The following is a 24,859-nucleotide window of genomic DNA, read 5'->3' as shown; positions in this document are numbered from 1 at the left end:
ATAAGAAAGATCCAAGACTTGCAGGAGCACATCGTGCATGAGCACACAAATATATGGTGAACATAGGAAAGTATGCTATATTATTTGTCCATGGGGGTAATACATGTTTGTGTTATGTAAGATTAAGCAGCAAATCATTTAACACTAGCCCGCTAACAATGTTATTCATTGGAAACTCCCATCTGCAATATAGTCATTTCTTACATTGGTGATATTTTTCAAACTGGTTGATATTTCTGTAAAATTAGTTTGATCTTGCAGGAGCACACAATGAATAAGCACACGATATGTGACAGGTTCAAGCAGAAAATCATTTAACACTAGCGTGCTAACAATATTATTCATTGGAAACTGTTGTCCACAAGATCACCATCTCTTGCATTGGTTATAAGATTCTGTGTAGGGTTCAGCAACCTGCAGAAAATAGGAAAAGAGAGAGAGAGAGGAGGGAGATTCACAATGGCTGGGGGCGGCGCTCGTTAACCCAACCTCCCAGCCCTAAACTTTATAAATAGGGAAAAAATACGATAGTTGAGATAACATGAAATTTACAGGAATGCCATTAATGAAATGGCATTGTGCATGTGTTAAAACATAACGTGCGTATGGATCTGGATCCAGATCCATACGCATATCATATTTTAACACCCTCCCTCAAGTTGTACGTGGTCTTGGAGCATGTACAACTTGCTCTTCAATAGCCAAAATTGATGTCCTGTTAACCCCTTGGTAAACAAGTCTGCCACTTGATCTTCTGTTCGAACATGACGTAGTTCTATCTCCTTCATCTCGACTTTCTGCCGTATAAAATGTTGATCAATCTCAATGTGCTTCGTTCTGCTATGCTGAATAGGATTACATACAATGTTTATTGCGCTTTGATTGTCACATAGAAGAAATGATCGAATAATTGTCTCTCCAAGATCACTCAATAAGTGTCTAATCCATGTAGCATCTGTCGTGCCTGCAGCCATCGACCTGTATTCAGCCTCTGTACTCGACCGTGCCACTGCCTTTTGTTTTCTGCTGCTCCAGGACACTAAATTGTGTCCAATATATACACAATATCCAGAGACAGATCGTCTCTCATCTGGATCCCCTGCCCAATCTGCGTCTGTATAAGTGATGAGTTCATGCCCTCTATGTAGGTTATTGTTCTTGCGATAAACAAGACCATCTCCTATAGTTCCTTTTAAATATCGTAGAATGCGCTTCACAGCTTCCATATGACCTTCCGTTGGAGCATGCATAAAGTGGGATACCTGATTGACAACATAAACTATATCAGGTCTGGTAAAGGTCAAGTACTGCAGCATCCCCACAAGACTTCTATACGTTGTTGGGTTGACACAAAGATGGCCATCTTCAGAGCTCAGCCTTTTATGTAATACACTCGGAGTGTTGACTGGTTTGCAATTCGTCATCTCGGCTCTTTCTAGAAGATCAAAAGTGTATTTTTGTTGCATGAGTGTCAATGTGTCTTGTTGCCTGTCAACTTCCACACCAAGGAAGTACCTCAACTCTCCTAAATCTTTCATCTTGAAAGTTTTCATTAAAAACTGCTTCACGTCTTGCACATGATTATCTGAGCTCCCAGTGATCACAATGTCATCAACATATATAAGAAGAAGTATAACGATGCCTGTCTTTTGGTAAATGAAGAGTGAGTGGTCCAGAAAGCATCTTCTAAAACCATAGCTTTGAATTTTCATAGAGAAACTTTCAAACCAAGAACGGGACGCCTGTTTCAACCCATACAGAGATTTCCTTAGTTTGCACACCCAAGCAGTAGGATCCTTTTCGGCATAACCAGGAGGTTGCTCCATATACACTTCTTCCTTTAAAGTTCCATGCAAGAATGCATTTTTAACATCCATCTGGTTAAGCCTCCATCCTCGGTCGACTGCTAGGGATATGATGACACGAATTGTACCCATTTTGACGACTGGACTAAAAGTTTCATCGTAATCTTCACCATATTGTTGTGTGAATCCTCGAGCAACAAGTCGCGCTTTATATCTGTCAATACTTCCGTCAGGCTTATACTTTGTTTTATAAACCCATTTTGAGCCAACTACATTCTTTCCGGCCGAGGTACTATTTCCCAAGTCTGGCACTCATGAAGTGCTTCCATTTCTTCATTCATAGCTTCAGTCCAATGACGAGATTGAAGAGCTTGATTAAAACAAGTGGGTTCATCCTGTTTTGTGAGTTGAGACATAAACAACTGGAAATCAAGAGAAAAGGTCTCATAACTCACCCATCGTTGAATAGGATGCCTAATGCGTGACGGCCTTTGAGCCGGATCATTAGCGATGCTTTCTACATTCCTCTGCTTTATATTTTTGTCCCGTCTAGTGTATATATGTCTAGAGAAGCGTTCTACTGGGGTTGGTTTTACTGGAGATGGTTCAACACGCATCTGTGAGTCATCCAACCCCCTGCTCAAGCCAAAAGAAGGACAATTCACCTGACATGTTTCTCCTGTATTAGCAAAAAGATCTGCGCTCATCCATGGATCACATACCTCTACTCGAGATGGCAACGCTTCAGAGTCATTTACCTGAAAATTTTGTTCATAAAAAACAACATTCCTAGAGGTCCTAATACGTTTTGTAGTAGGATCATAGCATCTATAGCCTTTGTATTCATCCGCATACTCAACAAATCTGCACTTAACGACCTTGTCCTGAAACTTATTTCGCAGAGATGAATCAATATGTACATAACATACACAACCAAAAACACGCAACTCATCATAAGAGGGATGTTGCCCAAATAAAGTATAATATGGAGAGTGTTGATCCAGAAGTGCCATAGGAAGACGATTTATGACATGAACAGATGTATGAAAAACTTCTGTCTAGAGACTAACGGGCACATTGCTATCATGTAACATGCTCATCGCACTCTCGACAATATGCCTGTGTTTCCTTTCCGCAACCCCATTTTGTTGAGGGGTATGAGGGCAAGAAACCTGTCGACTTATTCCTTTATCCCGAAAAAAGGCAATAAACTCGTTTGATGAATACTCGCCACCACCATCACATTGTAAATACATAATATCACAGGAAAACTTTGTTTTGACCATCGAATGAAATTCCCGAAATAGTTGAAAAACTTCATGCTTATGTTTCAAGAAATATATCCAAGTATAACGGGAATAATAATCAATAAAGATAACATAGTAACGACTACCGGAAAGAGAAGGAATAGGTGCGGGTCCCCAAACATCGGAACAAATAATCTCAAATGGCTTTGAAGCCCTTTTATTAATAATATGAAATGGAAGAACATGGCTTTTGCAGAGTTCGCATGAGGAACATTTATTATTATCTAAAAAAGAACATAAACTAGACTCTGGAAGAAGACCATCAGATACAAGACTTTCAACGAAGCCCCGACTACAATGGCCCAAACGACTGTGCCAAATATCTGGCTTATTACAATGAGATGAATTAAAAACTTCCAACGAAGGGAAAAACAAAGACTCTGAAGGTGAAGACACTGAAGAATGCTTGGACAACTTCAACTAGAGGACTGGGGCTGAAGGTGAAGACACTGAAGAATGCTTGGACGACTTCATTGAGGGAATCTCCTTGAAGACGTACATGTTTCCTTGTCGCTCCCCCTTAGCGAACGTCTCCTTCGTTCATAGATCCTTAACATAAACAGAAGAGGGAGTAAATTCGACGGAAGAATTCATATCGTCAACAAGTTTAGCTACAGAAACAATGTTCTTTTTAATATTAGGCGCAAGGAGAACATTGGACAAGTGAAGTGAGGACTCTAACATAGGGATATGTGCACTGCCAGTATGACTAATGGAGTGATAAGTTCCATCTCCCGTAACTATACTACCTTTTTCAGAATAAGGCAATAAGTGAGATAACTTACCGACATTACCCGTAACATGAGTGGCAGCGCCAGAATCAACATACCACTCGCCTTGTTCATTTTGCTTGATCGTCATCTGTGACAATGCTGATAACAAAAGTTGTTGCATATCTGTAGGTGGCGCTTTCGTGTCCACAGTAGTAGCTGACTTATTTTCAATTTTGTTTATTTTTCCTCTATTTTGTAGATTAAACCAACAATCAGCTTTCACATGTCCTCTTTTGTTACATAAGAAACAAGTGGGCACTCTCCTCTGATTCCCTGTATTAAAAACACCAGAAATATTAGGTGTAGGCAAAATACCACGACCTCCCTGCCCCAAACGTCCGCGGCCTCTGCCTCCTTGATGCCCTCCATTTCCTCGTCAAAAACCGTCAGAAGTGTCCATGGCCAAAACTGAATGAGAACGAACTGATTCATTTCCTTCTGCTCTTTGTTTCATAATCATCTCATGTTGGAGAAGTTTCGCTTGAAGATCGTCAAAGGTAGGCAAGTGAGGAAGGCATGACAAAGCTGTGGTAAACATGTCAAAATCAGGGCCCAATCCATTGAGGAGTTGTTGAACTTTATCTTTATCTGAAATAGCACTTCCAATAACCGCCAATTGGTCAGTAATACTCTTCAAGCGGCCTATGTATTCCATGTCTGACATGGAGCCTTTCTTCAAACTTTGAAACTCATTTTTTTAAGTACATAACTCGAGCTTCTGATATCTGAGAGTATGTCTGAGACAACTTACTCCACAGATCCGCCATAGTGCAATCATCTGAAAGAGTAACCAACACTTCTTGAGATAGTGTTGACGTAATATAAGCAACCAAAGACTGATCCCGCTTCCTCCAGGCTGTATACTCTGGATTCTTAAAGGAAATAGTAATGGTGTCACCCTTCTCATTGGTGGTTTCCTGCAAAATAAACCGTGGTGGTATAGGAACCAAACCATCCAGATGTTCATCGAGATCCTGACTCTGTATAAAAGGAAGTATTTGTCTCTTCCAGGTCAAAAAATTAGAGTGAGTAAGTTTTTTTGTAACAAGCTGACTCAAGAAATTTGCAGAGGGACCGGAGGACAAGGTGGATGACGAAGAGTAATCCATATCAATGGAACAACGAATAAACGAACAAGACGAATGAAGAGAAAGAAAAGAAAATTGAAGATCACTTAATCAATCAATGGAACTTTAATAAGGGATGCACCCGTGATACTAATAAAACCCCTTTTTTAGGGTTGAGATTGTAGACTGTTATAATGTGCCTATAGGCGTCGCACAGAAAACATGAAACAATAATAGAAAAGAAGACTGCAATCAAAGAGGGAAACTGCAATCGTTGATGTCGAAGAGGCGTTAAATGTGAAAACTGCAGACGTGTTTTCACATTTAACGAGTACTGTGAAAACTGCAGACGTGTTTTCACATTTAACGAGTGCTGCAGACGTTAAGAATCAGAATGAATAAGAATCAGAAAAGGAGAGACAAATGGTGATAATAACGAGTACTGTGAAAACTGCATACGTGTTTTCACATTTAACGAGTGTTGCAGACGTTAAGAATCAGACAAGGTGGATGAATAAGAATCAGAAAAGGAGAGAAATCAGAAGGAACGAGTGCAGAATTTACCAAGGAAGGAAGAAGAATGGACGAAGAGGTGTATCAAAATTGTTCCTTCAGAAATCTTCAGATCTCGCTGAACACACGTCTGGTAGGGTTCCGCAACCTGCAGCTCTGATACCATATAAGATTCTGTGTAGGGTTCAGCAACCTGCAGAAAATAGGAAAAGAGAGAGAGAGAGGAGGGAGATTCACAATGGCTGGGGGCGGCGCTCGTTAACCCAACCTCCCAACCCTAAACTTTATAAATAGGGAAAAAATACGATAGCTGAGATAACATGAAATTTACAGGAATGCCATTAATGAAATGGCATTGTGCATGTGTTAAAACATAACGTGCGTATGGATCTGGATCCAGCTCCATACGCATATCATATTTTAACATTGGTGTCTTGGTGATATTTTCAAACTTGTTGATGTTTCTGTGATATTAGTTTGATAGGATGATCTGGATGGATATACTTCCACATATCAGTGACTACTGAGGAGCAACTCTTGGAATGAGCTCATTATCCATGACATTTTGACTTGACCTTTTATATGTTGTGTAGGTTAGTCCCAAGTATCTTGCCCAAGTATGGTTAGGACTTAAGTTGGTCCTTGTCAAATTCAAGTCAAACCCATTCCTCTGATCTGGATTGAACCTAGTCAAGTCTAGGTTCAAGTGCATGTCAGTTCAAATTGGATTCTATCCAGAACCTCATGAACTGATCTAACAGGAAGGTTGAGGTCCAGCCCATGTAGTGATTGATGGTTGGACCCAATCAAGACCACTGGTCAAATCTAGATTAGATCCAAATAGGTGTAGTTCATGTGTGGGTATGTTTAGCTGGGTTCTAGTAAAAACCAAAATAGTTGATTTAACAAGGTAAACTGCTGATTTTAACTCCATTAAATAGGTTTCATTTAAAGTGGCGAAAAATAAGGAAAATGTGTTTTTGGTTGCTTCGGAAAGGAACTTATTGATGACTGCTACATTTAATCAGATCCTATGACATGAATATGGAAATATATGTTAAATATGTTGAAAATTCAATGTTACTAAATTATTTTTGATGTGTGCACACACGTGTGTCGTCTGTTAAAACTAGAAACATGCGTTAGGGCTTCACAAATGGAACACAAAGGAGAAGTTCACATATTTCAATATGTTGTTGTTTTGAGAGAACTCTCTTACATGTTAAAAAGGGCCGACCCCCCTTTACCCCTTTACTATAAGGTATGTACATAATAACTTTATAAACTTACTTTACACATGTTTATACTACTTTATATTACATATACTTTCAATACTCCCCTTCAAACTTGAAACGATGTAAGGGAGTCATTCCAAGTTTGGAAAGGAAAGAACTGAAATGCAAAGGGGGACTATTTGATTCCTTGAGCTGACATTCTCCAAAGCTATAATCCCATCTTCATAAGCCCTTTTTGTATAATGACAATTTATTTCAATGTGTTTAGTGCGCTCATGAAATTCTAGATTCTTGGCAATATGAATAGCACTCATATTGTCACAATATAGTTGAGTTTTCTTATCACATGGAATTCCTAATTCCTTCAATAGCCATCTTATCTAAATAATCTCAGTCATAACTTGAGTCATAGCTCTGTATTAGGCTTCTACAGTGGACAAAGCAACCTTTTGTTGCTTCTTGCTCTTCTATGAGATTAAAGAGCTTCTAAGAAAGATACAAAACCCTGTAGTGAAAAGTCGATATCTAGTGAACCCTCCAAAATCAGCATCACAAAAATCTCTCAACTCTTTGCATGATGAAGACGAGAAAAACATGCCATAGTGCATAGAGTCTCTAATATACTTGATGATCCTGAGTAAATCCGCCAAATGAATAAATCTGGGGGCACTTATAAACTGACTAAGTATATGAACTGTATATGTTATATCTGGCCTGGATATAATCAAATATGTAAGGCTCCCAACTAATTGCCTAAATACTATAGGATTTTCTAGCTCCACTCCATCTGTAACTTTCATCTTCAAATCAGCCTCCATGGGAGAATTTACTCTTTTTGAATCGTCAGGTAATCTTGCTTTCGCAACCAAATTTGTAGCGTATTTATGTTGAGACAAGTACAGTCCCCTTGAAGAGTATGCTATCTCAAGACCAAGAAAGTACTTCAAGCGCCCCAAGTCTTTTATCTCAAACATGTTAGCCAGTTTTTTTTTTCTTCAACCTTCTTTATGTCATCTCCAGTGAGTATCATATCGTCGACATAAAGAAGCAATATATATCTTTCAAGTGCAGAGGAAGAAACAAACAAAGCAGGATCATGGTGACTCTACTCAAATCCAAGTGATCTCACTGCCAAAATGAATTTTTTAAACCAAGCTCGAGGTGCTTGTTTGAGTCCATATAAAGCTCTGCGAAGTCTACAAACTCTACCTTTTGGATATGAGTATCCTTGTGGTAGCTCCATATATACTTCCTCCTGCAAATCTCCATTTAAAAATGCATTCTTGACATCCAACTACCAAAGATCCCACAGTTGAACTGCAACCACTACTAGAAGTGTACAAATTGTGGTCATATGACCCATAAGGGCAAAAGTTTCTGCAAAATCAATTTCAAAATGTTGACTGTACCCCTTAGCTACCAATATGGCTTTATACCTCTCCACTGACCTATCTGCCTTTGTCTTTACCTTGTACACTCATTTACTGCCAATGATATTTTTCTTTAGAGGAGGTTTTACTAGTTCTCATGCCTGCATTCTTTTAAGTGCATTAATTTCATCAACCATGGTTCTTTGTCACTCATCATTTCCTGCTGCCTTTGCATATGAATGGATTAAGGCTAAGAAAACATGATGATGGGGAGCAAAAGACTCATAGAATACAAAACAAGACATAAGTACAGAAGGTCTAAAACTTTTACGTACCTGAGAAGACGTGGAAGAAGAAGAAGATGGTAACTCTGAGTTTTGTTATTGTTGTCCCGGATTAGCTGTCGTAGAAATGAAATCAAGATTGACCTCTTCACTTCCTTGCTCTTCCACCTGATCAAAAAATAGAATTTCAATCAACGTCTCTTTGAGTAAGTCTGATTAAACCTGTAATAACCTAAAATTTTTCCGTTAAATTTTAACGCGAAAATTGTTTGATTTGGGCTTAGGATCCAAGTTTCGGATCCAGGACCCATAAAGGGGTATATATATATAATTAATATCATATATATATATATTCAAATGTATAAAAATCATAATAATAATAATAATAATAAATATTTAAAATATAAATCTAAATCTAACTCAAGGACCCACAGTTGGATCCAACTTGTGGATCCATATCGAATGGGTGAGATGCGGACCCAACTCGGGGTTGGTTTTCGGGTCCCGGGTCTGGACCCGGGCCGCGCCCTGTGAAACGAAAAAAAAACTTAAGTTAAAAGGGCAGGGGTCTGCCGATAAAAAGGAGATTTTGCGTTAGGGTTTTGAAGAAACCCTAACGCGATGGATGCAAGGGGGAGGGTCGTGCGCAGCCGTTGGGGAAAGGAAGGAAATCTCCTTCCTTTCCGGGAGGCCTCCCTCCTACAAAAGGGAGTCCCGAACCCCTTTTTCTCCCCCTCTCATTCTCCTCTCCCTCTCTCTCGCCTTTTCGGCCTCCCTCTTGAAACCCTTCACGGCGCCGGAGCAGTCGAGGCCGGTGGAATCACCCTCCAACTCGCTGCAGCAACCTCCATCGCGCCGGACCAGAGGATCGGTGGCCGACAAACCTTCTTCTCGCAATAGTGGAAACTCCAAAGCTTCAGATTTCTGAGGTACGGGTCTCCTCCTTTGAAAATTGATGAGAAATCGAACCCCGGTTCGATTTTATGCTTTTTTTTGGATGAAATCCATGAAAAAAAGGATGTGTGGTACCAAGGCATGGGTCGGCTGGCAGCCAGCTGAGCGATACTCAGCTGACTGCCAGAGGCAGGTGATACGCAGGCTCAGCCTGCGCTCTGCTGTGCCCTGCCAAGCCCAGCCGACTCAGTCGGCTGGATTGGACCAGAGCCCAGCCATGTCGGCTGAGTGTTGGCAGCACCTTATAAGAAAAAAAATCAGCAAGGGGGGGGGGGGGGGTGTCGGGGCTGCTCAATCCTGACCGCACCTGCACAGGCCCAGGTTGGGCTTGTGCAAGGGCTGTCAAGCCCAGCCGAAGGGCTCGACTAGGCTGGCCCGGCTAACCCAGGGCTGGTAGGGTCTTGCAGGCCCAGTCCGGCCTTGTGCAGGACTGGGGACAGGCCTGGCAAACCACTGCCAAGCCTGGCCTGGGGTAGGTTTACAACGAACCCAGCCGACCAGGGTTGGCTGGGCCTGTTGGAACCCCAGCCGACTGGGTCGGCTGGGTGTAAACCCTTATAAAAAAAAGGGATTTGGTTTCTGTAATACTTCACCATCAGTCCGTGTGTATCTGTACAATGCTGAATCATGTTAACTGGTACCTGCATATCATACTGAACTAAAACCCGGAATAGATTGCATGAACTACTAATCGTTGTGGTAGGAGAAATTTCCAGAAATTTGAGATGTATAAATCTGATCAACATTAATATGCTTGTTTTGTGCTTTTCCCTGCGAAGTGTCTTTGAAAGAGACACCCTATATATATATATATATATATATATATATATATATATATATATATATATATATATATATATATATATATATATATATATATATGTTGATTCAGAATCTGCACAGGTTGTGCTGATTCCATATACATATAAGTACTTATGTATAGGTACATAATGGATTCAGATATGATGATTTTTTTTAGCAGTATGATTGAATTGATATTTATGCTTCCTATCATGCCTATCTAACATTCATATGCTGCAAGATGACCTTAGGCATGCATCTATGATTGCAATGTGACTGAAGTGGTGATGGGTGTTGCCATGCTTTAGCTAAACAAGTAATTATTTTTTATTGTATTCATACAAGTAGTTTCCAATGCTCAATCTAAACATCCTATGCTGGGCTAAAAGTGGTAATCACATGGTTGCTTTTTTTTTTCTAGTATGAGCATGCATGAAATCAATATGGGTGTACATTTAAGGGATTGCAGGAGGTGTTCACAAGTGTGTTTAGAATGATTTGTGAGTGAAAGCATGCATTCACATGAATACTAGTATTAAATGGAATCATGCATTAGACATGGACATTTGTATTGAATAAAGGCATGCGGTGAATATGAAACTGTGAGCTCATGCACATGTATATGAACGTTACTCTCACCCAATGCCTCCCCTAGGGGTGGCAATCGGGTCGGGTTGGCGGGTCAGCATACCTCAACCCGAACCCGACCCGTTTATTAAACGGGTCGGCTGTGGCAAACAAGAACCCGACCCGTTTAATAAACGGGTAACCCGACACGACCCGCCAACCCATTTAATAAATGGGTTGGGTCGGGTAAACAGGTTTTCAGGTTCGCGGGTCAGGTTGGCGGGTCGGGTTGGCGGGTTGATGGATCGGGTTGGCAGGTAGGCAGGTTGGCGGGTCGGGTTGGCGGGTTGACGGGTCGGGTTGGCGGGTTGGGAGCTGGGTTGGCGGGTCGACCCACCCGCCTAACCCGTTTATTAAACGGGTTGGCGGGTTGGCATACCCCCAACCCGAACCCGACCTGTTTAATAAACGGGTTACACGGGTCGACCCGTTTATTAAACGGGTTGGCTTAAGCCCAACCCGAACCCGCCTAAGAGGCGGGTTGGCGGGTCGTGTCAGAAATTGCCACCCCTAGCCTCCCCGATCTTCCCCTTCTTGCACCCAAGGTCGTAAAAGATCCCGACTTTCCTATAATTCTCGTAACACGAATCGACGCAGTGCGAAGTCGCTAATTCCCTTCCCAGCAAAACCCTCTTCAGATCATCAAACAAGCGTTGATCCTCACCACCCAATTCACTCCCGTTGCTCAAAATAAAGGGAAACGCCAAGCAGATGCCGATGACGTGCGTCCTATTGAACCCTAAATTCTGAATCTCGCCGAGCCTCTCGCGCAGGCGCGAATTCTCGTGATCGAAGATGGAAACGTCGTGCTTATACAACACCCCGAGCTTGTTCCAAGGGAACCCGTAATTGCAAACAGTGCACAAGCAATTCAATAGGTTAGCGTTTTCTGATAGAAACAGATGATGGGTAGGCAAGAAACTCGCGATTTCCGGCGTGGGGATGCCGATGCTCTCGAGAAAGGGACAATACTCGTTGATGGGATTGTAGCAGAGGAACCTCTGGACGTTGTTGAAGGCTCTGCTCCTCGAGAGCTTGAGGCTGAAGAGGAGGGTCTGGAGAAAGGAAGGTGAGTTCTTGCTGATGTTCTCAGCGTGAGGGTAGAAAAGGGAGCGGGTGGTGTGGAGGTAGTCGGTGAGGGCCTCCTCGGCGGGGATGAGGATGCGGGGGTCTCGGATGGCCCTTCTCTTTCGTTCTTGATAGGGAATGGCGAGGGCTTTGGAGTGATAAAGGAAGCATTTTGTGAAGAAGGAGTGGAAGGAGGGAGAGTGTAGGGGATGCATATTGCGCCCAGGCTTTACGTTTGCACTCATGTTTACAGTTCTTACTTTGTTGTCGTGCTTTGCACCCAGGCTCTTGCTTTTGCAAATGTTTTGTTACTGCCTTGTCATTGTAGATGACGCTCAGGTTTTCGCTCATTGCATGTGCTATAAAGGCATCCTCGTGGAGGATGCAAGGGGCATTTACCACTCTCCCTCTTGTGACAAGAGTTGAGTCGGGAGCTAGCGATACATCCTCGTCTAAGGAGAGAGATACCTCGCAAGGATCCTGGCTCTTCAAGTACGCAGTTCCTGCATAGTAGACTTGAGATTTAGGGAGCTGCGCAAAAGCATCAAGACTGCCCAAATCGAAGCATTTGAAAGAATGTGATTGGTTGGTTCCGTTCGTCTTTTCGACATATCTCAGGTAACCCCGAATTGGGGCTCGAGCGAACTTCTTAGCGGGGGGTTCTGTTGAGAAACTTGTATCCCGTCTATTGAGGTCGGTATCGAGTCATGTGAGGCATGTAGATACCTCGATAGCAGGTGAGATTCTAGAAAATTGCATGTTAAATGTTGGCACAAGCAGTTGGTTGTTTCAAAAGATAAAGAATGTCAAAAGTAAAGTTTGTGAAACATTACATCTGTGTGAAACACTTTTGTTGAGGTTTCTATTGAAGAGCTATACCCCTTTCATCGTAGAGTATTTGTAGTCGTGCACTATACGCTAGTACTGCGATGATCGGATGAGACAGTCGTGCAACCTCGAATAGTGCTAAATGCACAATGATGTAATCACATAAAATGGTGATTGATCACCTTCACAGACTAGATGCTCGAGTGGTTGAAAGACCACGACATAGAATAAGTCGTTAGTTAAGCAATACCTAACGCACCCATTCGCTTCTTGTTGTCTGTCAAGGGAGAGGACGAAGCGGTACAAAACTCCAATGGACAGGCTGTTAACAACCACCCCACCAGTCATTGGAGTTAGGGGAAGGGATTATCAGACATTATCCTAGGTGGTAGATCCCATGGAGTTCTGCAAAAGTTGGATGCATTCGTTGCCAAGTACTTGCCTTCGGAGAATCCTCTCTCGGCTAAAGTCGTCCCCTTAGGAGAGGACTCAACTAGTTATTCGGGTTATTGAAAATACATAGAATAACAGACGCCTGAACTAGTCTCAGTTGTTTCTACGTTTTACTTGCGCATACCCGCAGGCCAGTAATGTCAAAATATAAAGTCTGTTTACATTGGTTGATAGGTTATGAGACTTGCTTATTGCGTAGTAGTTCACAACTTACGATCAAATGAATCATCATGCTGCGTTTGACAGTTGCACTGCTTACTTGCTTTGAACTGCTTACCTGTTTTGCACGGCTTACCTGTTTAACTGCATATTTGCTTTAAACTGCTTAACACACTGAATTAAATGTACTTAATTCAGTTTTCCTATGGTCTCTCTTGTGCACCTACTAGCTTTTCGCGAAACAAATTCATTCTATGGGTACAAGTGATGATTCAAGATTCCTTTTTTCTGCTCTTAGTTCGCGTCCTGGACGTTTGTGGGTTTTGTAACGGATTTTCCTTGGGATATCCGAATTTTGTACTATTTGAAAACTTCTTTTAATGAAAGTGGCTTTTCCAAGTGTTTTGCAAGTAGCATAGATTGTGTGTTTTGGTTCTTTTAGCTAACGTGCCCAAAGTTGTCAGTTTGCCTTTCTGAATTTAACAAAAGAATAGTCTTCCGTTGATTTCATAAACAAACTCTAAAAAGTAAGAGATCCTTCTAGTCTCTAGCCTGTTTTCTGAAAGGTTCAGAAGTTTGAAATTTTGGGGCGTTACAACTATAGGGTATATACATAATAACTTTATAAAATTACTTTACACATGTTTATACTGCTTTATATTACATATACTTTTAATATTGTCAGGCTTAAGGTTCTTATTTTATGATCTTCCACATCCATAACCTTGTTCCAATATATGACAAACTGTTGTTGGTTTTATTTATGACGGTGATCTTGGAGTTGGAATAATCTTTTAGCACCATCAGAGTGTAATTTCAATATTTCATGCCATATTAGTGAAGTACAGTGACATTAGTAGTTCCATACATAGGTCTGATCTGAAATTTTGATCTCCTTTCAAGTTCATTGTAACTTTTGGTATGTAGTATGTTCTTTCTTTTTATAAATGCTGATCCGGTTCTCTTCTCTGCACTCCCTGTTCAACTCCTAGGACTAGCTTATGGAGGAGCAGGGAAAATTAATGAAACTGATGGATGCAAATACTGTTCACATATTTCTTGCACTGTTTTCTGTTTCCATTTGTGTTTTTTCCCTTTACTAATGTAAAAGTTTAGATTGTTCCACATTGTTATGAGAAAATGTGCTGTATCTGTATCAGTATTTCTTTTAGTTCTGTGTTTTCGTAACCACACATTTCAGTTGACCTTTAATGACTTCCATTTCTTACTTAAGGGTGTTTCCCGACCTTGGCTACAATACCAGTTTGGATTGGCTTGTATCAAGCTCTTTCTAATGTTGCAAATGAGGTAATCTATATTTTGCATTGTCATTTTGTTTGAGAACTCACTTTCAAAATACATGACCAGATAAAAGTTATCTATTTTAATTTCATTGCATCACGTATGTCATCTGAAGGGATTGTTGACTGAAGGTTTCTTTTGGATCCCTTCTCTTGGTGGACCTACCACTATCGCTGCTCGACAAAGCGGGGCAGGAATTTCCTGGCTTATCCCTTTTGTGGTAATTTCACTATACTGTAGTGACATAGCATTCATTTCTTTTCGTCCTCTGGATTTCTAGGATTGATGTCTCACTTCTTTTCCATGTTGGATTTACTGGTAACTCTTTTACTAGTTCTTTTGATTAGGCTTGTTTGACTGGAATTTTGTGCTTCTGTAACATGTTCCTTTGTCTGTGTTTGTATCTGTTAAATGTTTTTTATTTCTTGTTCCATAGTGTCTTGGTGTGTCCAATGTGTGACATAGCTATCTGATGTTGGGGGAGTCATTTTTCACAAATCTTAGCATGGTTTGTGCTAACTTGAAACCGTTTTCTAAGATCAGATTTCACTAAGGCATGAAAAGTTATTTATGGAGTTTTTTGGGTTTTTCCAAATTCACCCCTCCCTTATGGATGATACCCATATTTGTCCCTCCCTTATTATGACTTCCAAAAACATCCCCATCTTTTCCTTTAATTCTTCCATAAACATCCTTCGGGTTAACTCCCATCGGATGACCTGACAAAAACCATTTAGCCTCGGTGAAATGATGATTTTACCCTTCATAAGGACCATTTTGGAGAAATCAATGAGGAAGGGAAAAATACGGAAAAAAGTTTATATTGATCATAAGTTCCATCACCAATTCACCTTTCTTGATACTATTGAGTCTCATGGTAATACATCAAGTATCTTAGCAATTTCTGTGATGTTTGCCCCAACACCCATTAGAAGACAATGAAGATCATGCTATGGCAAGGAGTCATTCACCAATCAGTGATAGAAACTCCTTATAGGGCATCTTTATCATATTTTGGGCACAAATATGGATCAATCTTTTCTACAACAAAAAAAACCATTTCAATAATCCCTAGGAATTATGAAATAAAAATCCTTTTGTGTCATGATCTAGAACAATCGTTAGAGATTGAACAAGTGAAATGGAGGCATTGAGCGGTTCAGATTTGTGCTGTTGGATTAGTGGAAGCAATGAAGATGATTCTATTGTTTCAGCAAGAAAGCAAACCACAAACAACAAGAAATATGAGCTGCATATGAAATTAGGAAGATGGCTGAACACACACACACACACACACACACACACACACACACACACACACACACACACACACACACACATATATATATATATATAGATAGAGAGAGAGAGAGAGAGAGGTTGGTGGATGGGCCTCTACTGCAGTGCAAGCTGACAAGAAGAGACTGCTGGAAACCCAGATGCATGTAGGAGCTCCACCAAACATGTTAGGGTTACTTTTCCTATGAGAAAAGTGTAAAGAAAATGATGTTTTTGGTCATTTATGTAACCCAACTAACACGGGTTAACGTTTTGCTATGGTAATGCAAACGGTCATTAATTAGAAGGATTAATTTGGCCAAACGGTTTAAACTACAGGGATGTTTTTGGAAATTGTAATGAGGGATGGATATGGAAAAAATATCTGTTTGACTGTGCCATGTGCTGTAGAGGAGTGTGCATAGACTCTCCTATGTGAATGATTGCAAATGCAGGCACATTTTGGGGCCTCCCCTAGAAATCATGCTTTGACTAAAAAATTGAAATGCCATTATGGATTAGCAATTAGAGCTATGACATTAAGCTATGGGCCTATAACCACTGATTTATGAGTGTAGAAGAACCTTCCGCAAGTAAGAATGAAGAACTTAGAAATGGATTTGCACATTGGTTACTTTTGGAACCATAAATGGGACATTTTGAAAATTCTGTTTGGGACATTTTGAAAATTCTGTTTAGCAAAATAGCTATGTTTCATTTTAGATATGATGTAGAAGATTCTTTTTCTTGGATTGTATTACTTCTTCTTTGTGATATTCTTGCTGAGTTCTGTTGTTTGTCTCGTTGATTGGAACTATCACATATATATAGTTTCTCTCTTCAAAATTTTTTGATAATGAGAAACCACCGCTTTGGTTTGCATGTCCTGTTATGAGCTGAGAGGTGCCACGGTTGACTTTGGCCCTGTAGTTTCCCATTGGTTTTGTCCTTGCTGGGAGGGACATACACCCTAGGTATTGAACTCTCAGCATCCTTCAACTAAAATGCCTTAGGCCAACCCACCTAGCCAGGTGTATGGAGCCCTCACTTGTCAGAAAGCAAGAAAGGTACATTATTTCCTGCTTCAGTAACCGAAAGGCCTAACCTGCCTTTCTGACTTGGGAAAGTGGTCCTTGTTCTAGATGATATTTCTTAAGACCGTTCTGGTTATATTATAAGCTTTAACATCATCTGTTAAATTTGGAGTAATTTTCTTCTTTTTTGCACCATTATCCTCAGTGAAGTGCCATAGTTGAAACAATTCAGCCATCACACTGGACCCAGTGTAATCATTATCAAGATTTGGATCATACGTTTGGAAGTTCATGTGATGTCATCTACTTGTCTTTAACATTTGTGTTTCAATTAGCTGTTTTTAATCATTTCAATTGATAGGAGTTTTTATGTCTTTGCTGCTTTCTCATGTTCACTCTAACCATTTTTACTTAAGGATTGTTGAATTCCAGAGTCTAAACATAGTTTCTCAAGTGTGGCAGTCTCACCTCACATGTGTTCTGCATGCATCTTATTCATATTATTCCTACTTTGATCGTGTCCTCTTCTGGCAGTTGTTTCTTGTTTCTTTTAAACGATTTCATAGTTAATATGTACAGTTAATCAGTTATCAAATACATTCCCTGTTACAGGATGGACATCCTCCGCTAGGCTGGCATGAAACAGCAGCCTACCTTGTTCTACCTGTGCTTCTTGTAGTTTCTCAGTATGTATCAATGGAGCTCATGAAGCCACCTCAGGTGAATGACAATTTTCCATGTGTTTTTGAATAACTTCACTTATTCAACTATATTTATTATGATACATGTCATTTATTAATTTATTTTCTCTTTGGCAGACTGACGATCCATCTCAAAAGAACACTTTGCTAGTTTTGAAGTTCCTTCCTCTCATGATTGGATATTTTTCCTTGTCAGTGCCATCTGGATTATCCATATACTGGTTGGTGCATACTTATCAATTTATGCATTCCTTTAAATTTTTCTACATACTAATTGAAGCATTCTATTTCTTGTTTGGCAGCTATAGTTTTCACTTTTGAGTTTCAATGTGTATACTACTTTAGTTCTTAGGATCTCACATGTAATATCAGAGCATCACCTGACATAGTTTAGGATGCATTTGGAGCTGTTTCACATCATTTGTTTATGACAATATGTCCATGCTTATACTCATTGGTTTAAGGAGTTCGCTGATATATTGTGCTTGCCCTAATCCACTAATATGGTTTCTTAAATTGGTAGGAAGAGTCATCTATATTTGTCCATGTAAAAGTCAGTTTGCTGGAAATTTTGATGTTCATTTTTTCAATTAGCATTCAATTGTTAGATCTGAAATAAAAAAGCCATTTTTATCTAGTGTTATAGCACATCAACTAAATATTGATCACCTACACAATCTTATCAACTAAATATTGATTATTCCAGGTGATCAACTGCTTTGCTTTGATTCGATTCTTGGATAGGATTATAGGAGTATTGATGTGGAACTTGTGCTGTCTTACTTCATGTTTCTTAAGCAGATTCAATAATTTATCTATGGAAGAGTAAAATGAAATACTAGAGTCAAATGGAAATGTTGAAGGATGTTCCCTTTTCCTGATGGCTACCCTACTTTTAATAATGCTGATACAGATTAATTTTGCTAAGACTATTTCTCCTATTTGGGCACTATTCATGTGAACTCATGAAGTTATCACGTAAGTGGAACTGTCCAACTGCCAGCATCTTATTTGGTCTTCTTGTAACAAACAATATGTCTTGCTTTCGGCTGGAATATTGATAGGAAATTCAAAGAATGGAAAGATGAGAGAATCTGAAAGTTCATTAACAAGTTTTGGCACTTCTAAAAAAGAACTAATGGGGTATTTAGATGCACCTACCCATCTATACAAGTGGGATAAGGTGAGAAGTTGCATCATGGCACAGAATGCAATTTCAATGCTTATCTTGTTCTTGAGGATAAGTTGATGCATCCAGGAACCCCATAAATATCTTTTTATTGTAAGAATGAATCTTATTGTTGTGTTGTACGTGTGTGCTGTATACATGCAGTACAAGTTTGTCAAAATATTCTTGCCTGTTAATAGATGTAAACCTGTTTGCATTCTTTTAGCCTCCTTGTAAATTATAGCATCTCTCTATAGATTTCACATAGGTTACCATATGTGAATGAGTTCCTTAGAGTAGGCACCCGAAGATGGTGTTCCATTATCAAATGTTTTTTTTTGTTACATAATGTATTACAATGAAATCCTCCTCTTGAGCTAGGTAATTTCATTCAAGGTCAATAAATTAGACAACAGTTTTGCTTCCATCCATTGTCTGGATCATACCTACCTGTATTTGTGAGATGTCACCGCATGGATTCCAAATCTTGGACTTACATAAGCCATTTCACCATATATGCCAAAATCGTGCACTAGACATTGAAAATGTAGTTTGTCCATAGATAGATTGATATTTGTGTCATTGTGTTGGTACATGCATGTGTACATGTGTGTGCATGCATGTCCATGTATACAAATGTGAAACTGAATGTACACAAAGAACTCAAGTTTTGCTCCAAACAAAATAAACTTGTATGCTCATAAAAATCCTTGGATGATGCAACCAAATTTAATTGCCCTGAAAGCTAGAAGCCACTCTTCCAAGCTGTTTTCTGTTATCCATGGGTTAGCGATGCATGGAGGGGCTCATTTTTGCATGAATCTATTAATGGCAGTTCATTGAAACTCCCAAGTCATTTTATTCCTATGGATAAGGCAATAGATGAATATCCTCTTGCATTTTCTGAAGATGGGTCATTGTTGAAGAATTCTTTAGTGGAGCCATTACAGAATCTATGTGGATGGATGGAAGCTAGGTGAAGTTAAGCATTCAACACATTATGTTTGAATGATGGATCGGAAAGAAAGTGATTGTGGCATGGATGTGTAAAATCTCATGAATAATCAGCTAACATTTTAAAAATGTATTGGAAAAAGAAAAGAAAAATCACAAGTTCTATCTTTAGGTGGTTGTGGTTTTATTTTACATTCTCTCCACACATAAGCCAAAGTCCTAAAGATGAGTATTTTAAAATGTAATTATGACAAAGAAGTCCTTCATAAAAATGTAAAACATGCAGTCAGAGGATATTAAGGTCCTTTGCTCATAAGAGTCGTTGGAAGCATCCCAATGGCTATATTTATAGCCGTTGGGAGCTCCCAACCACTTTATGGGAGCTCCCTTTTTGGCTCTTCTTTTGTGTATATAAGGGACCTCTTGTCCCCATGTACTGTAATGCTTTTCTTAAGCATTTATGCTCAATAAAGATGAATATTTTTACATTTTGTGTTTTTCTATTTTGTCCCTTAATGTTTTATATGCACTTAGTGCTTGTGTTGTTGTCCCTTGATGGCTATTGTTTTATCCTATAGTAGACTTGTGTCTATGCACATTGTGTTTCGATCTTGTAAAGCCCTTAGTGGCATTGTTTTTGTATTTTTTGCTATTTCATTATATGGTATCAGAGCCAAGAAATTCTTCGTGTCATTTTGCCTCTTTTGGGTCTTGGGATTCTGTGGTTCGACTTCGTGCTTCGTAAAGGATTCATGATCGTTGTGTGGCTTGGATTCAAGGGAAATATAGACCCGGTATGTATCTTATATATTTAAGTATTTCTTGTGTTATTTATTTCATGCATTATGCATGAGAAAACACTTATTTTTTTTATTGTTAAATATATATATATATATATTATTAAAATAAAAAATCTCTTTAAACAGTATTTTAATCATCGTTGGACTTGTTTTTTATTAAATATCTTATAAGACTTATTTGTTTATTTATGAGAAATTAGATATATATATGTTTTGAAATCATGTTTGAATCTTAATTTTTCAAAACTTGCTTTATTTGATATATATGTATACAATCGTGTATGCTTGAGCATGTATTGTTGGCATTTGGATGCTTTATTTGAACAAGTCATGATTATAAATGTGAAATCATGTTCATATTGTTGAACTTGGTTTTGTTCTTTTTTGATAAATTGTTATATATTTTAAAATAATTTGAGATATTTCAAAATAATGATGTTGTGTGTATTTCATAAGTATAATTTTATGAAATTTTGCTTGAACTTGTGATTAATATTTCTCTTTACTCTTGGTGTATTTAAAGTAGCATACGAAGTGTTAAAAAAAATTATGATCTAGCTTATAAAATAAATTTTATTGATGTTTGATCCTTATGATTGCCTTACATGATGAATAAGATTGTTTGTTTGTGCATAAGGTATTGAGCATAATTTATTATGGGAAGTCGTTCACTTTAATAAATGTCTTTTATGGGTATTTTGTGGGACAATAATTATGATATAAGGTGTTTATATTGTTGATCCTTTTTGTGGTCCTTATGATTATGTTAGTAGTCTCATGGCATTATTTTATATGCTTTGCATGTGATTTAAATAGTGTTGTATACTTAGTTTTTAATAAAATATTAAGTTGAGAATCATGAGAAAGTTCTGTGTTTTTATGGGAGTTATATGTGTTTTTCTCATAGTTCACTTTAGTATTTGTCCATTATCGATGGACGTGTTTGTCCACTTAGATCTTTGGTGGATATGTGTGCTCTTGATTAAAGACTCTTGATTCATTTCATACTTGTTATTTATAAAATATAAATTCTTATATTGTGACCTTAGTGCCTTAAATCTATCACTTGCATATATGCTTAAATTTGTTCCTATGCATGTCTTTTGTATAAGATTATGACTTTAAGTTATTTAGATTATTGCATATACATGAGTTCTTTTGATCTCTTTGTGAGAATCCATGATTAGTTGTACTTGTGTATACACTTGGTTTTTTATATGGTTATTTGATAATCTTTGTATATGTTTTGGTCCTTTTTAATGGCATTGATTGTCTTGTAGTAGACTTATTATCTAGATTGAGCTATCTTTCTATATAGCTTGCTTATATTAACGATGCTTATGATTGCATGTGCATATGATTGCACTATATTCAGTCCAAGTTTTTCATCTACTGTTATTGGATTTGATTTGAAACTTTGTTCTTTCAAATCAGTTTTTATATTTGAACTCACATTTTTGGAAAATAATTTACGTGAGTATTTATTGCCTTCTTATGACATTTGTTATGTCCATCACAAAATTTTATATGGTGCATCATTTCTCTTGACCTTGTTATTTTTTATTCAGAGATATCGTTAGGGTGAGTTGTGTGCACCTCGTTTTATGTCAGTTTAGATTGTCAACCTATGATTTTTCTCTAACTGACAGTTGTTTGATATTTGGATCTGAGTGTGTTGTATCACTCATTTGTTGTATGGCCATTATTATTATGGATGATTGTAACTCTGTTTATCTGTGATGACTATCTATTTTTGAAATCATGGTGTTTCGAAATATGTTAAAATTGATAATTTTATTGATAACATTAGTGTGTTTTCATTACAAGCTCTCTTACCTTTTGTGTTTCTTTCTATTATGCCTTTTATTTAAGTTTTATTATATGTAGACATGATATGTTTGTTCACACCTTCGTGTGTGTTTTTAACCCATTGTTGGCATTGTGATTATACTTTTGATTTAGTTGCTTATACACTTGATTTTTTAGTGTCATTGTATGTAGACGAAATGTTTATTCACACTTTCATGTGTGATTTTAGTCCATTGTTGGCATTATACTCTTGATGTAGTCATTGATGCACTTGATTTTTTAGTGTCATTATATGTAAACAAGAGATGTTTATTTATATCTTCGTGTGTGATTTTAGCACATCGTTGGCATTATACTCTTGATCTAGTCGTTGATACACTTGATTTTTAAGTGTCATTATATGTAGACAAGATATGTTTATTCACACCTTAGTATGTGATTTTAGCCCATTATTGGCATTATGCTCTTGTTCTAGTCGTTGATATACTTGTGTTTAAGTGTCATTATATGTAGACAAGAGATGTTTATACACATCTTTGTGTGTGTCTTTGGCCCTTTAGTGGCATGATGATTATGCTCTTGTTTTAGTCGTTGATACGCTTGATGTTTGAAGTTCGGAGGCCTAGTGAGGTGATTGGTTGTGGTGGTCAAACTATTGTTGAAATTTGCAAAATATCACTTCTTGATATTTGTGAGAATTTAAATCTCTTTATATTTTTCACAAATTAGTGTTGATTTGCAATTATTTTTCTCTTTGTTATGTGGGTTTTTAAAATCTCTCCTTGAAATTGCTAATCTTTTACCACTTATTTTTTCTTGTACAGAAGATGTTTACGGATAAACATTTCAAGCATTTTTTGCATACTTGTGATGTTTAACAATTTTATTCTTTATATTGTGAACCTTCTTGTGTATGCCCCTTTGTGGGTGTTGAGAGTGTGTTCCTTACGAAAATACGTGTGTTGTCCACTTGATATTGGTGGACACTTTTGTTCGTAATTGAAGGCTATTTGATTCTTTACATTAAAATCATGCATTTTATATACGTTTTATTGATAAAAATAGCTAATTTTATTGTCGTCTTATGTGCATTAAATGTGCTTTAATTGCATGTTGGATATATATGTGTGTTTCATATTGATTATTTTGTTCACATTATTGTATGCATGAAGTTAACTCTTTTTTAGGCCTCTTTTTTTATTATATGCATAATTGAAATGCTTAGGATATTATTTATGCATAATTGTTTATCTCTTTTTGATGAATCATAATGTCCTTTAATGATCAAATTTTCTTAGGTTCAATGTTATGTTTTCTTGAAAAATATGTTGATTTTATGATTATGATTCGATTTCATAAAAAATCATCATCGAAGAATACTCCTCTTGTATTTCTTAATGATTATCTAGTGTTTCTAAAATTATTACTATTTTGTTTGAAAATTCTATTCTTGTTTTAAAATATATTGGTTTTAAAACTTTAAAACTATTGGGCTATGATATTTTCCTTGTGTACTTGGAACCTTTTGGTTTATTATTTCTCTACAGGTTCTTAAATATGTGATGGATTGAGAAAGGAATACCTTCTATGCATCATGGAGATAACCGCTGAAGGCGTTTGGGGATAATCACCAATAAAAACTTTTGAAGACTTGTATTTACAAAATTCTCTGATATGCCATAAAGATGGAGATTTCTCTTAAAGACTTGAATTCTCTCCTTTGATTCTTTTTTGTATTTCCAAACTTTCAGTATAACTCACCGCACGTTTGAGGGGGGTGTTAAGATGTATGTATATAATGTATACATACATTATATATATATATTCTTTTATCATTGTAATATATATATATATACATTATATATATATATATTTATTTATTTATCATTGTAATAGGTAAATATCCTCTAGGGGTATTTTTGTCTTTTTTGTGTAATAGATTATGTCCTCTAGGAACAAATTTTTTTTATTTTTATTTTTGTATTATCTTTATCCCAAAGACCAAGGATATTAAGGTCTTTTGCTCTTAACAGTCGTTGGAAGCATCCCAATCTTAGTTGTCATAGGCGCTAGGAAGAGCTTAGGCAATGAGCCCCTAAAAAGGCCTAGGCGAGCCCCCCTAGGCATTACCCAAAATATAAAAAAAAAAGCATAATAAGAAACATGTATATTGTCTTCTCTTTCTTCTTCTCCTCGAAGAAGAAAAAAATGATATGTATTAAAAAAAAAAACTAGACAGCCTAGGCGGCAATATAGGGCTTCACCGCCCAGACCTGGTCGCCCAGGTGGTGGGGCTATGCCTAGGCGCCGCTTTTGACAACTAAGATCCCAATGACTATATTTATAGCTGTTGGGAGCTCCCAACGACTCTATGGAAACTCCCTTTTTGGCTCTTCCTTTGTGTATATAAGAGACCTCTTGTCTCCATATTATATATATTATGTAATGCTTCTCTTAAGCATTTATGCTCAATAAAGATGAATATTTTTACATTTTGTGTTTTTCTATTTAGTCTCTTAATGTTTTATATGCACTTAGTGCTTGTGTTGCCACTTGATGGCTATTGTTT

The 24,859-nt window shown here is 37.9% G+C and overlaps 1 protein-coding gene across 1 annotated transcript in view; it reads left to right on the top strand.

Moving 5' to 3' along the window:
- LOC149839783 (inner membrane protein PPF-1, chloroplastic-like) overlaps positions 1–24,859 on the top strand; it is a 66,089-nt gene that overhangs the window by 33,600 nt on the left and 7,630 nt on the right. Inside the window, exons 5-8 of the mRNA XM_090002824.1 lie at positions 14,479–14,552; positions 14,662–14,766; positions 17,471–17,578; positions 17,677–17,780. Coding sequence (XP_089858950.1) covers positions 14,479–14,552; positions 14,662–14,766; positions 17,471–17,578; positions 17,677–17,780 — 391 coding nt within the window. The remainder of the gene's footprint in view (positions 1–14,478; positions 14,553–14,661; positions 14,767–17,470; positions 17,579–17,676; positions 17,781–24,859) is intronic.

This window comes from Nuphar pumila, chromosome 4 (assembly GCF_984573655.1).
Source record: "Nuphar pumila chromosome 4, dmNupPumi1.hap1.1, whole genome shotgun sequence".
In the NCBI taxonomy this organism is placed as follows: Eukaryota; Viridiplantae; Streptophyta; class Magnoliopsida; order Nymphaeales; family Nymphaeaceae; genus Nuphar; species Nuphar pumila.
The sequence above is the reverse complement of the archived record's forward strand: the minus strand, read 5'-3'. Positions and strand labels throughout refer to the sequence as shown.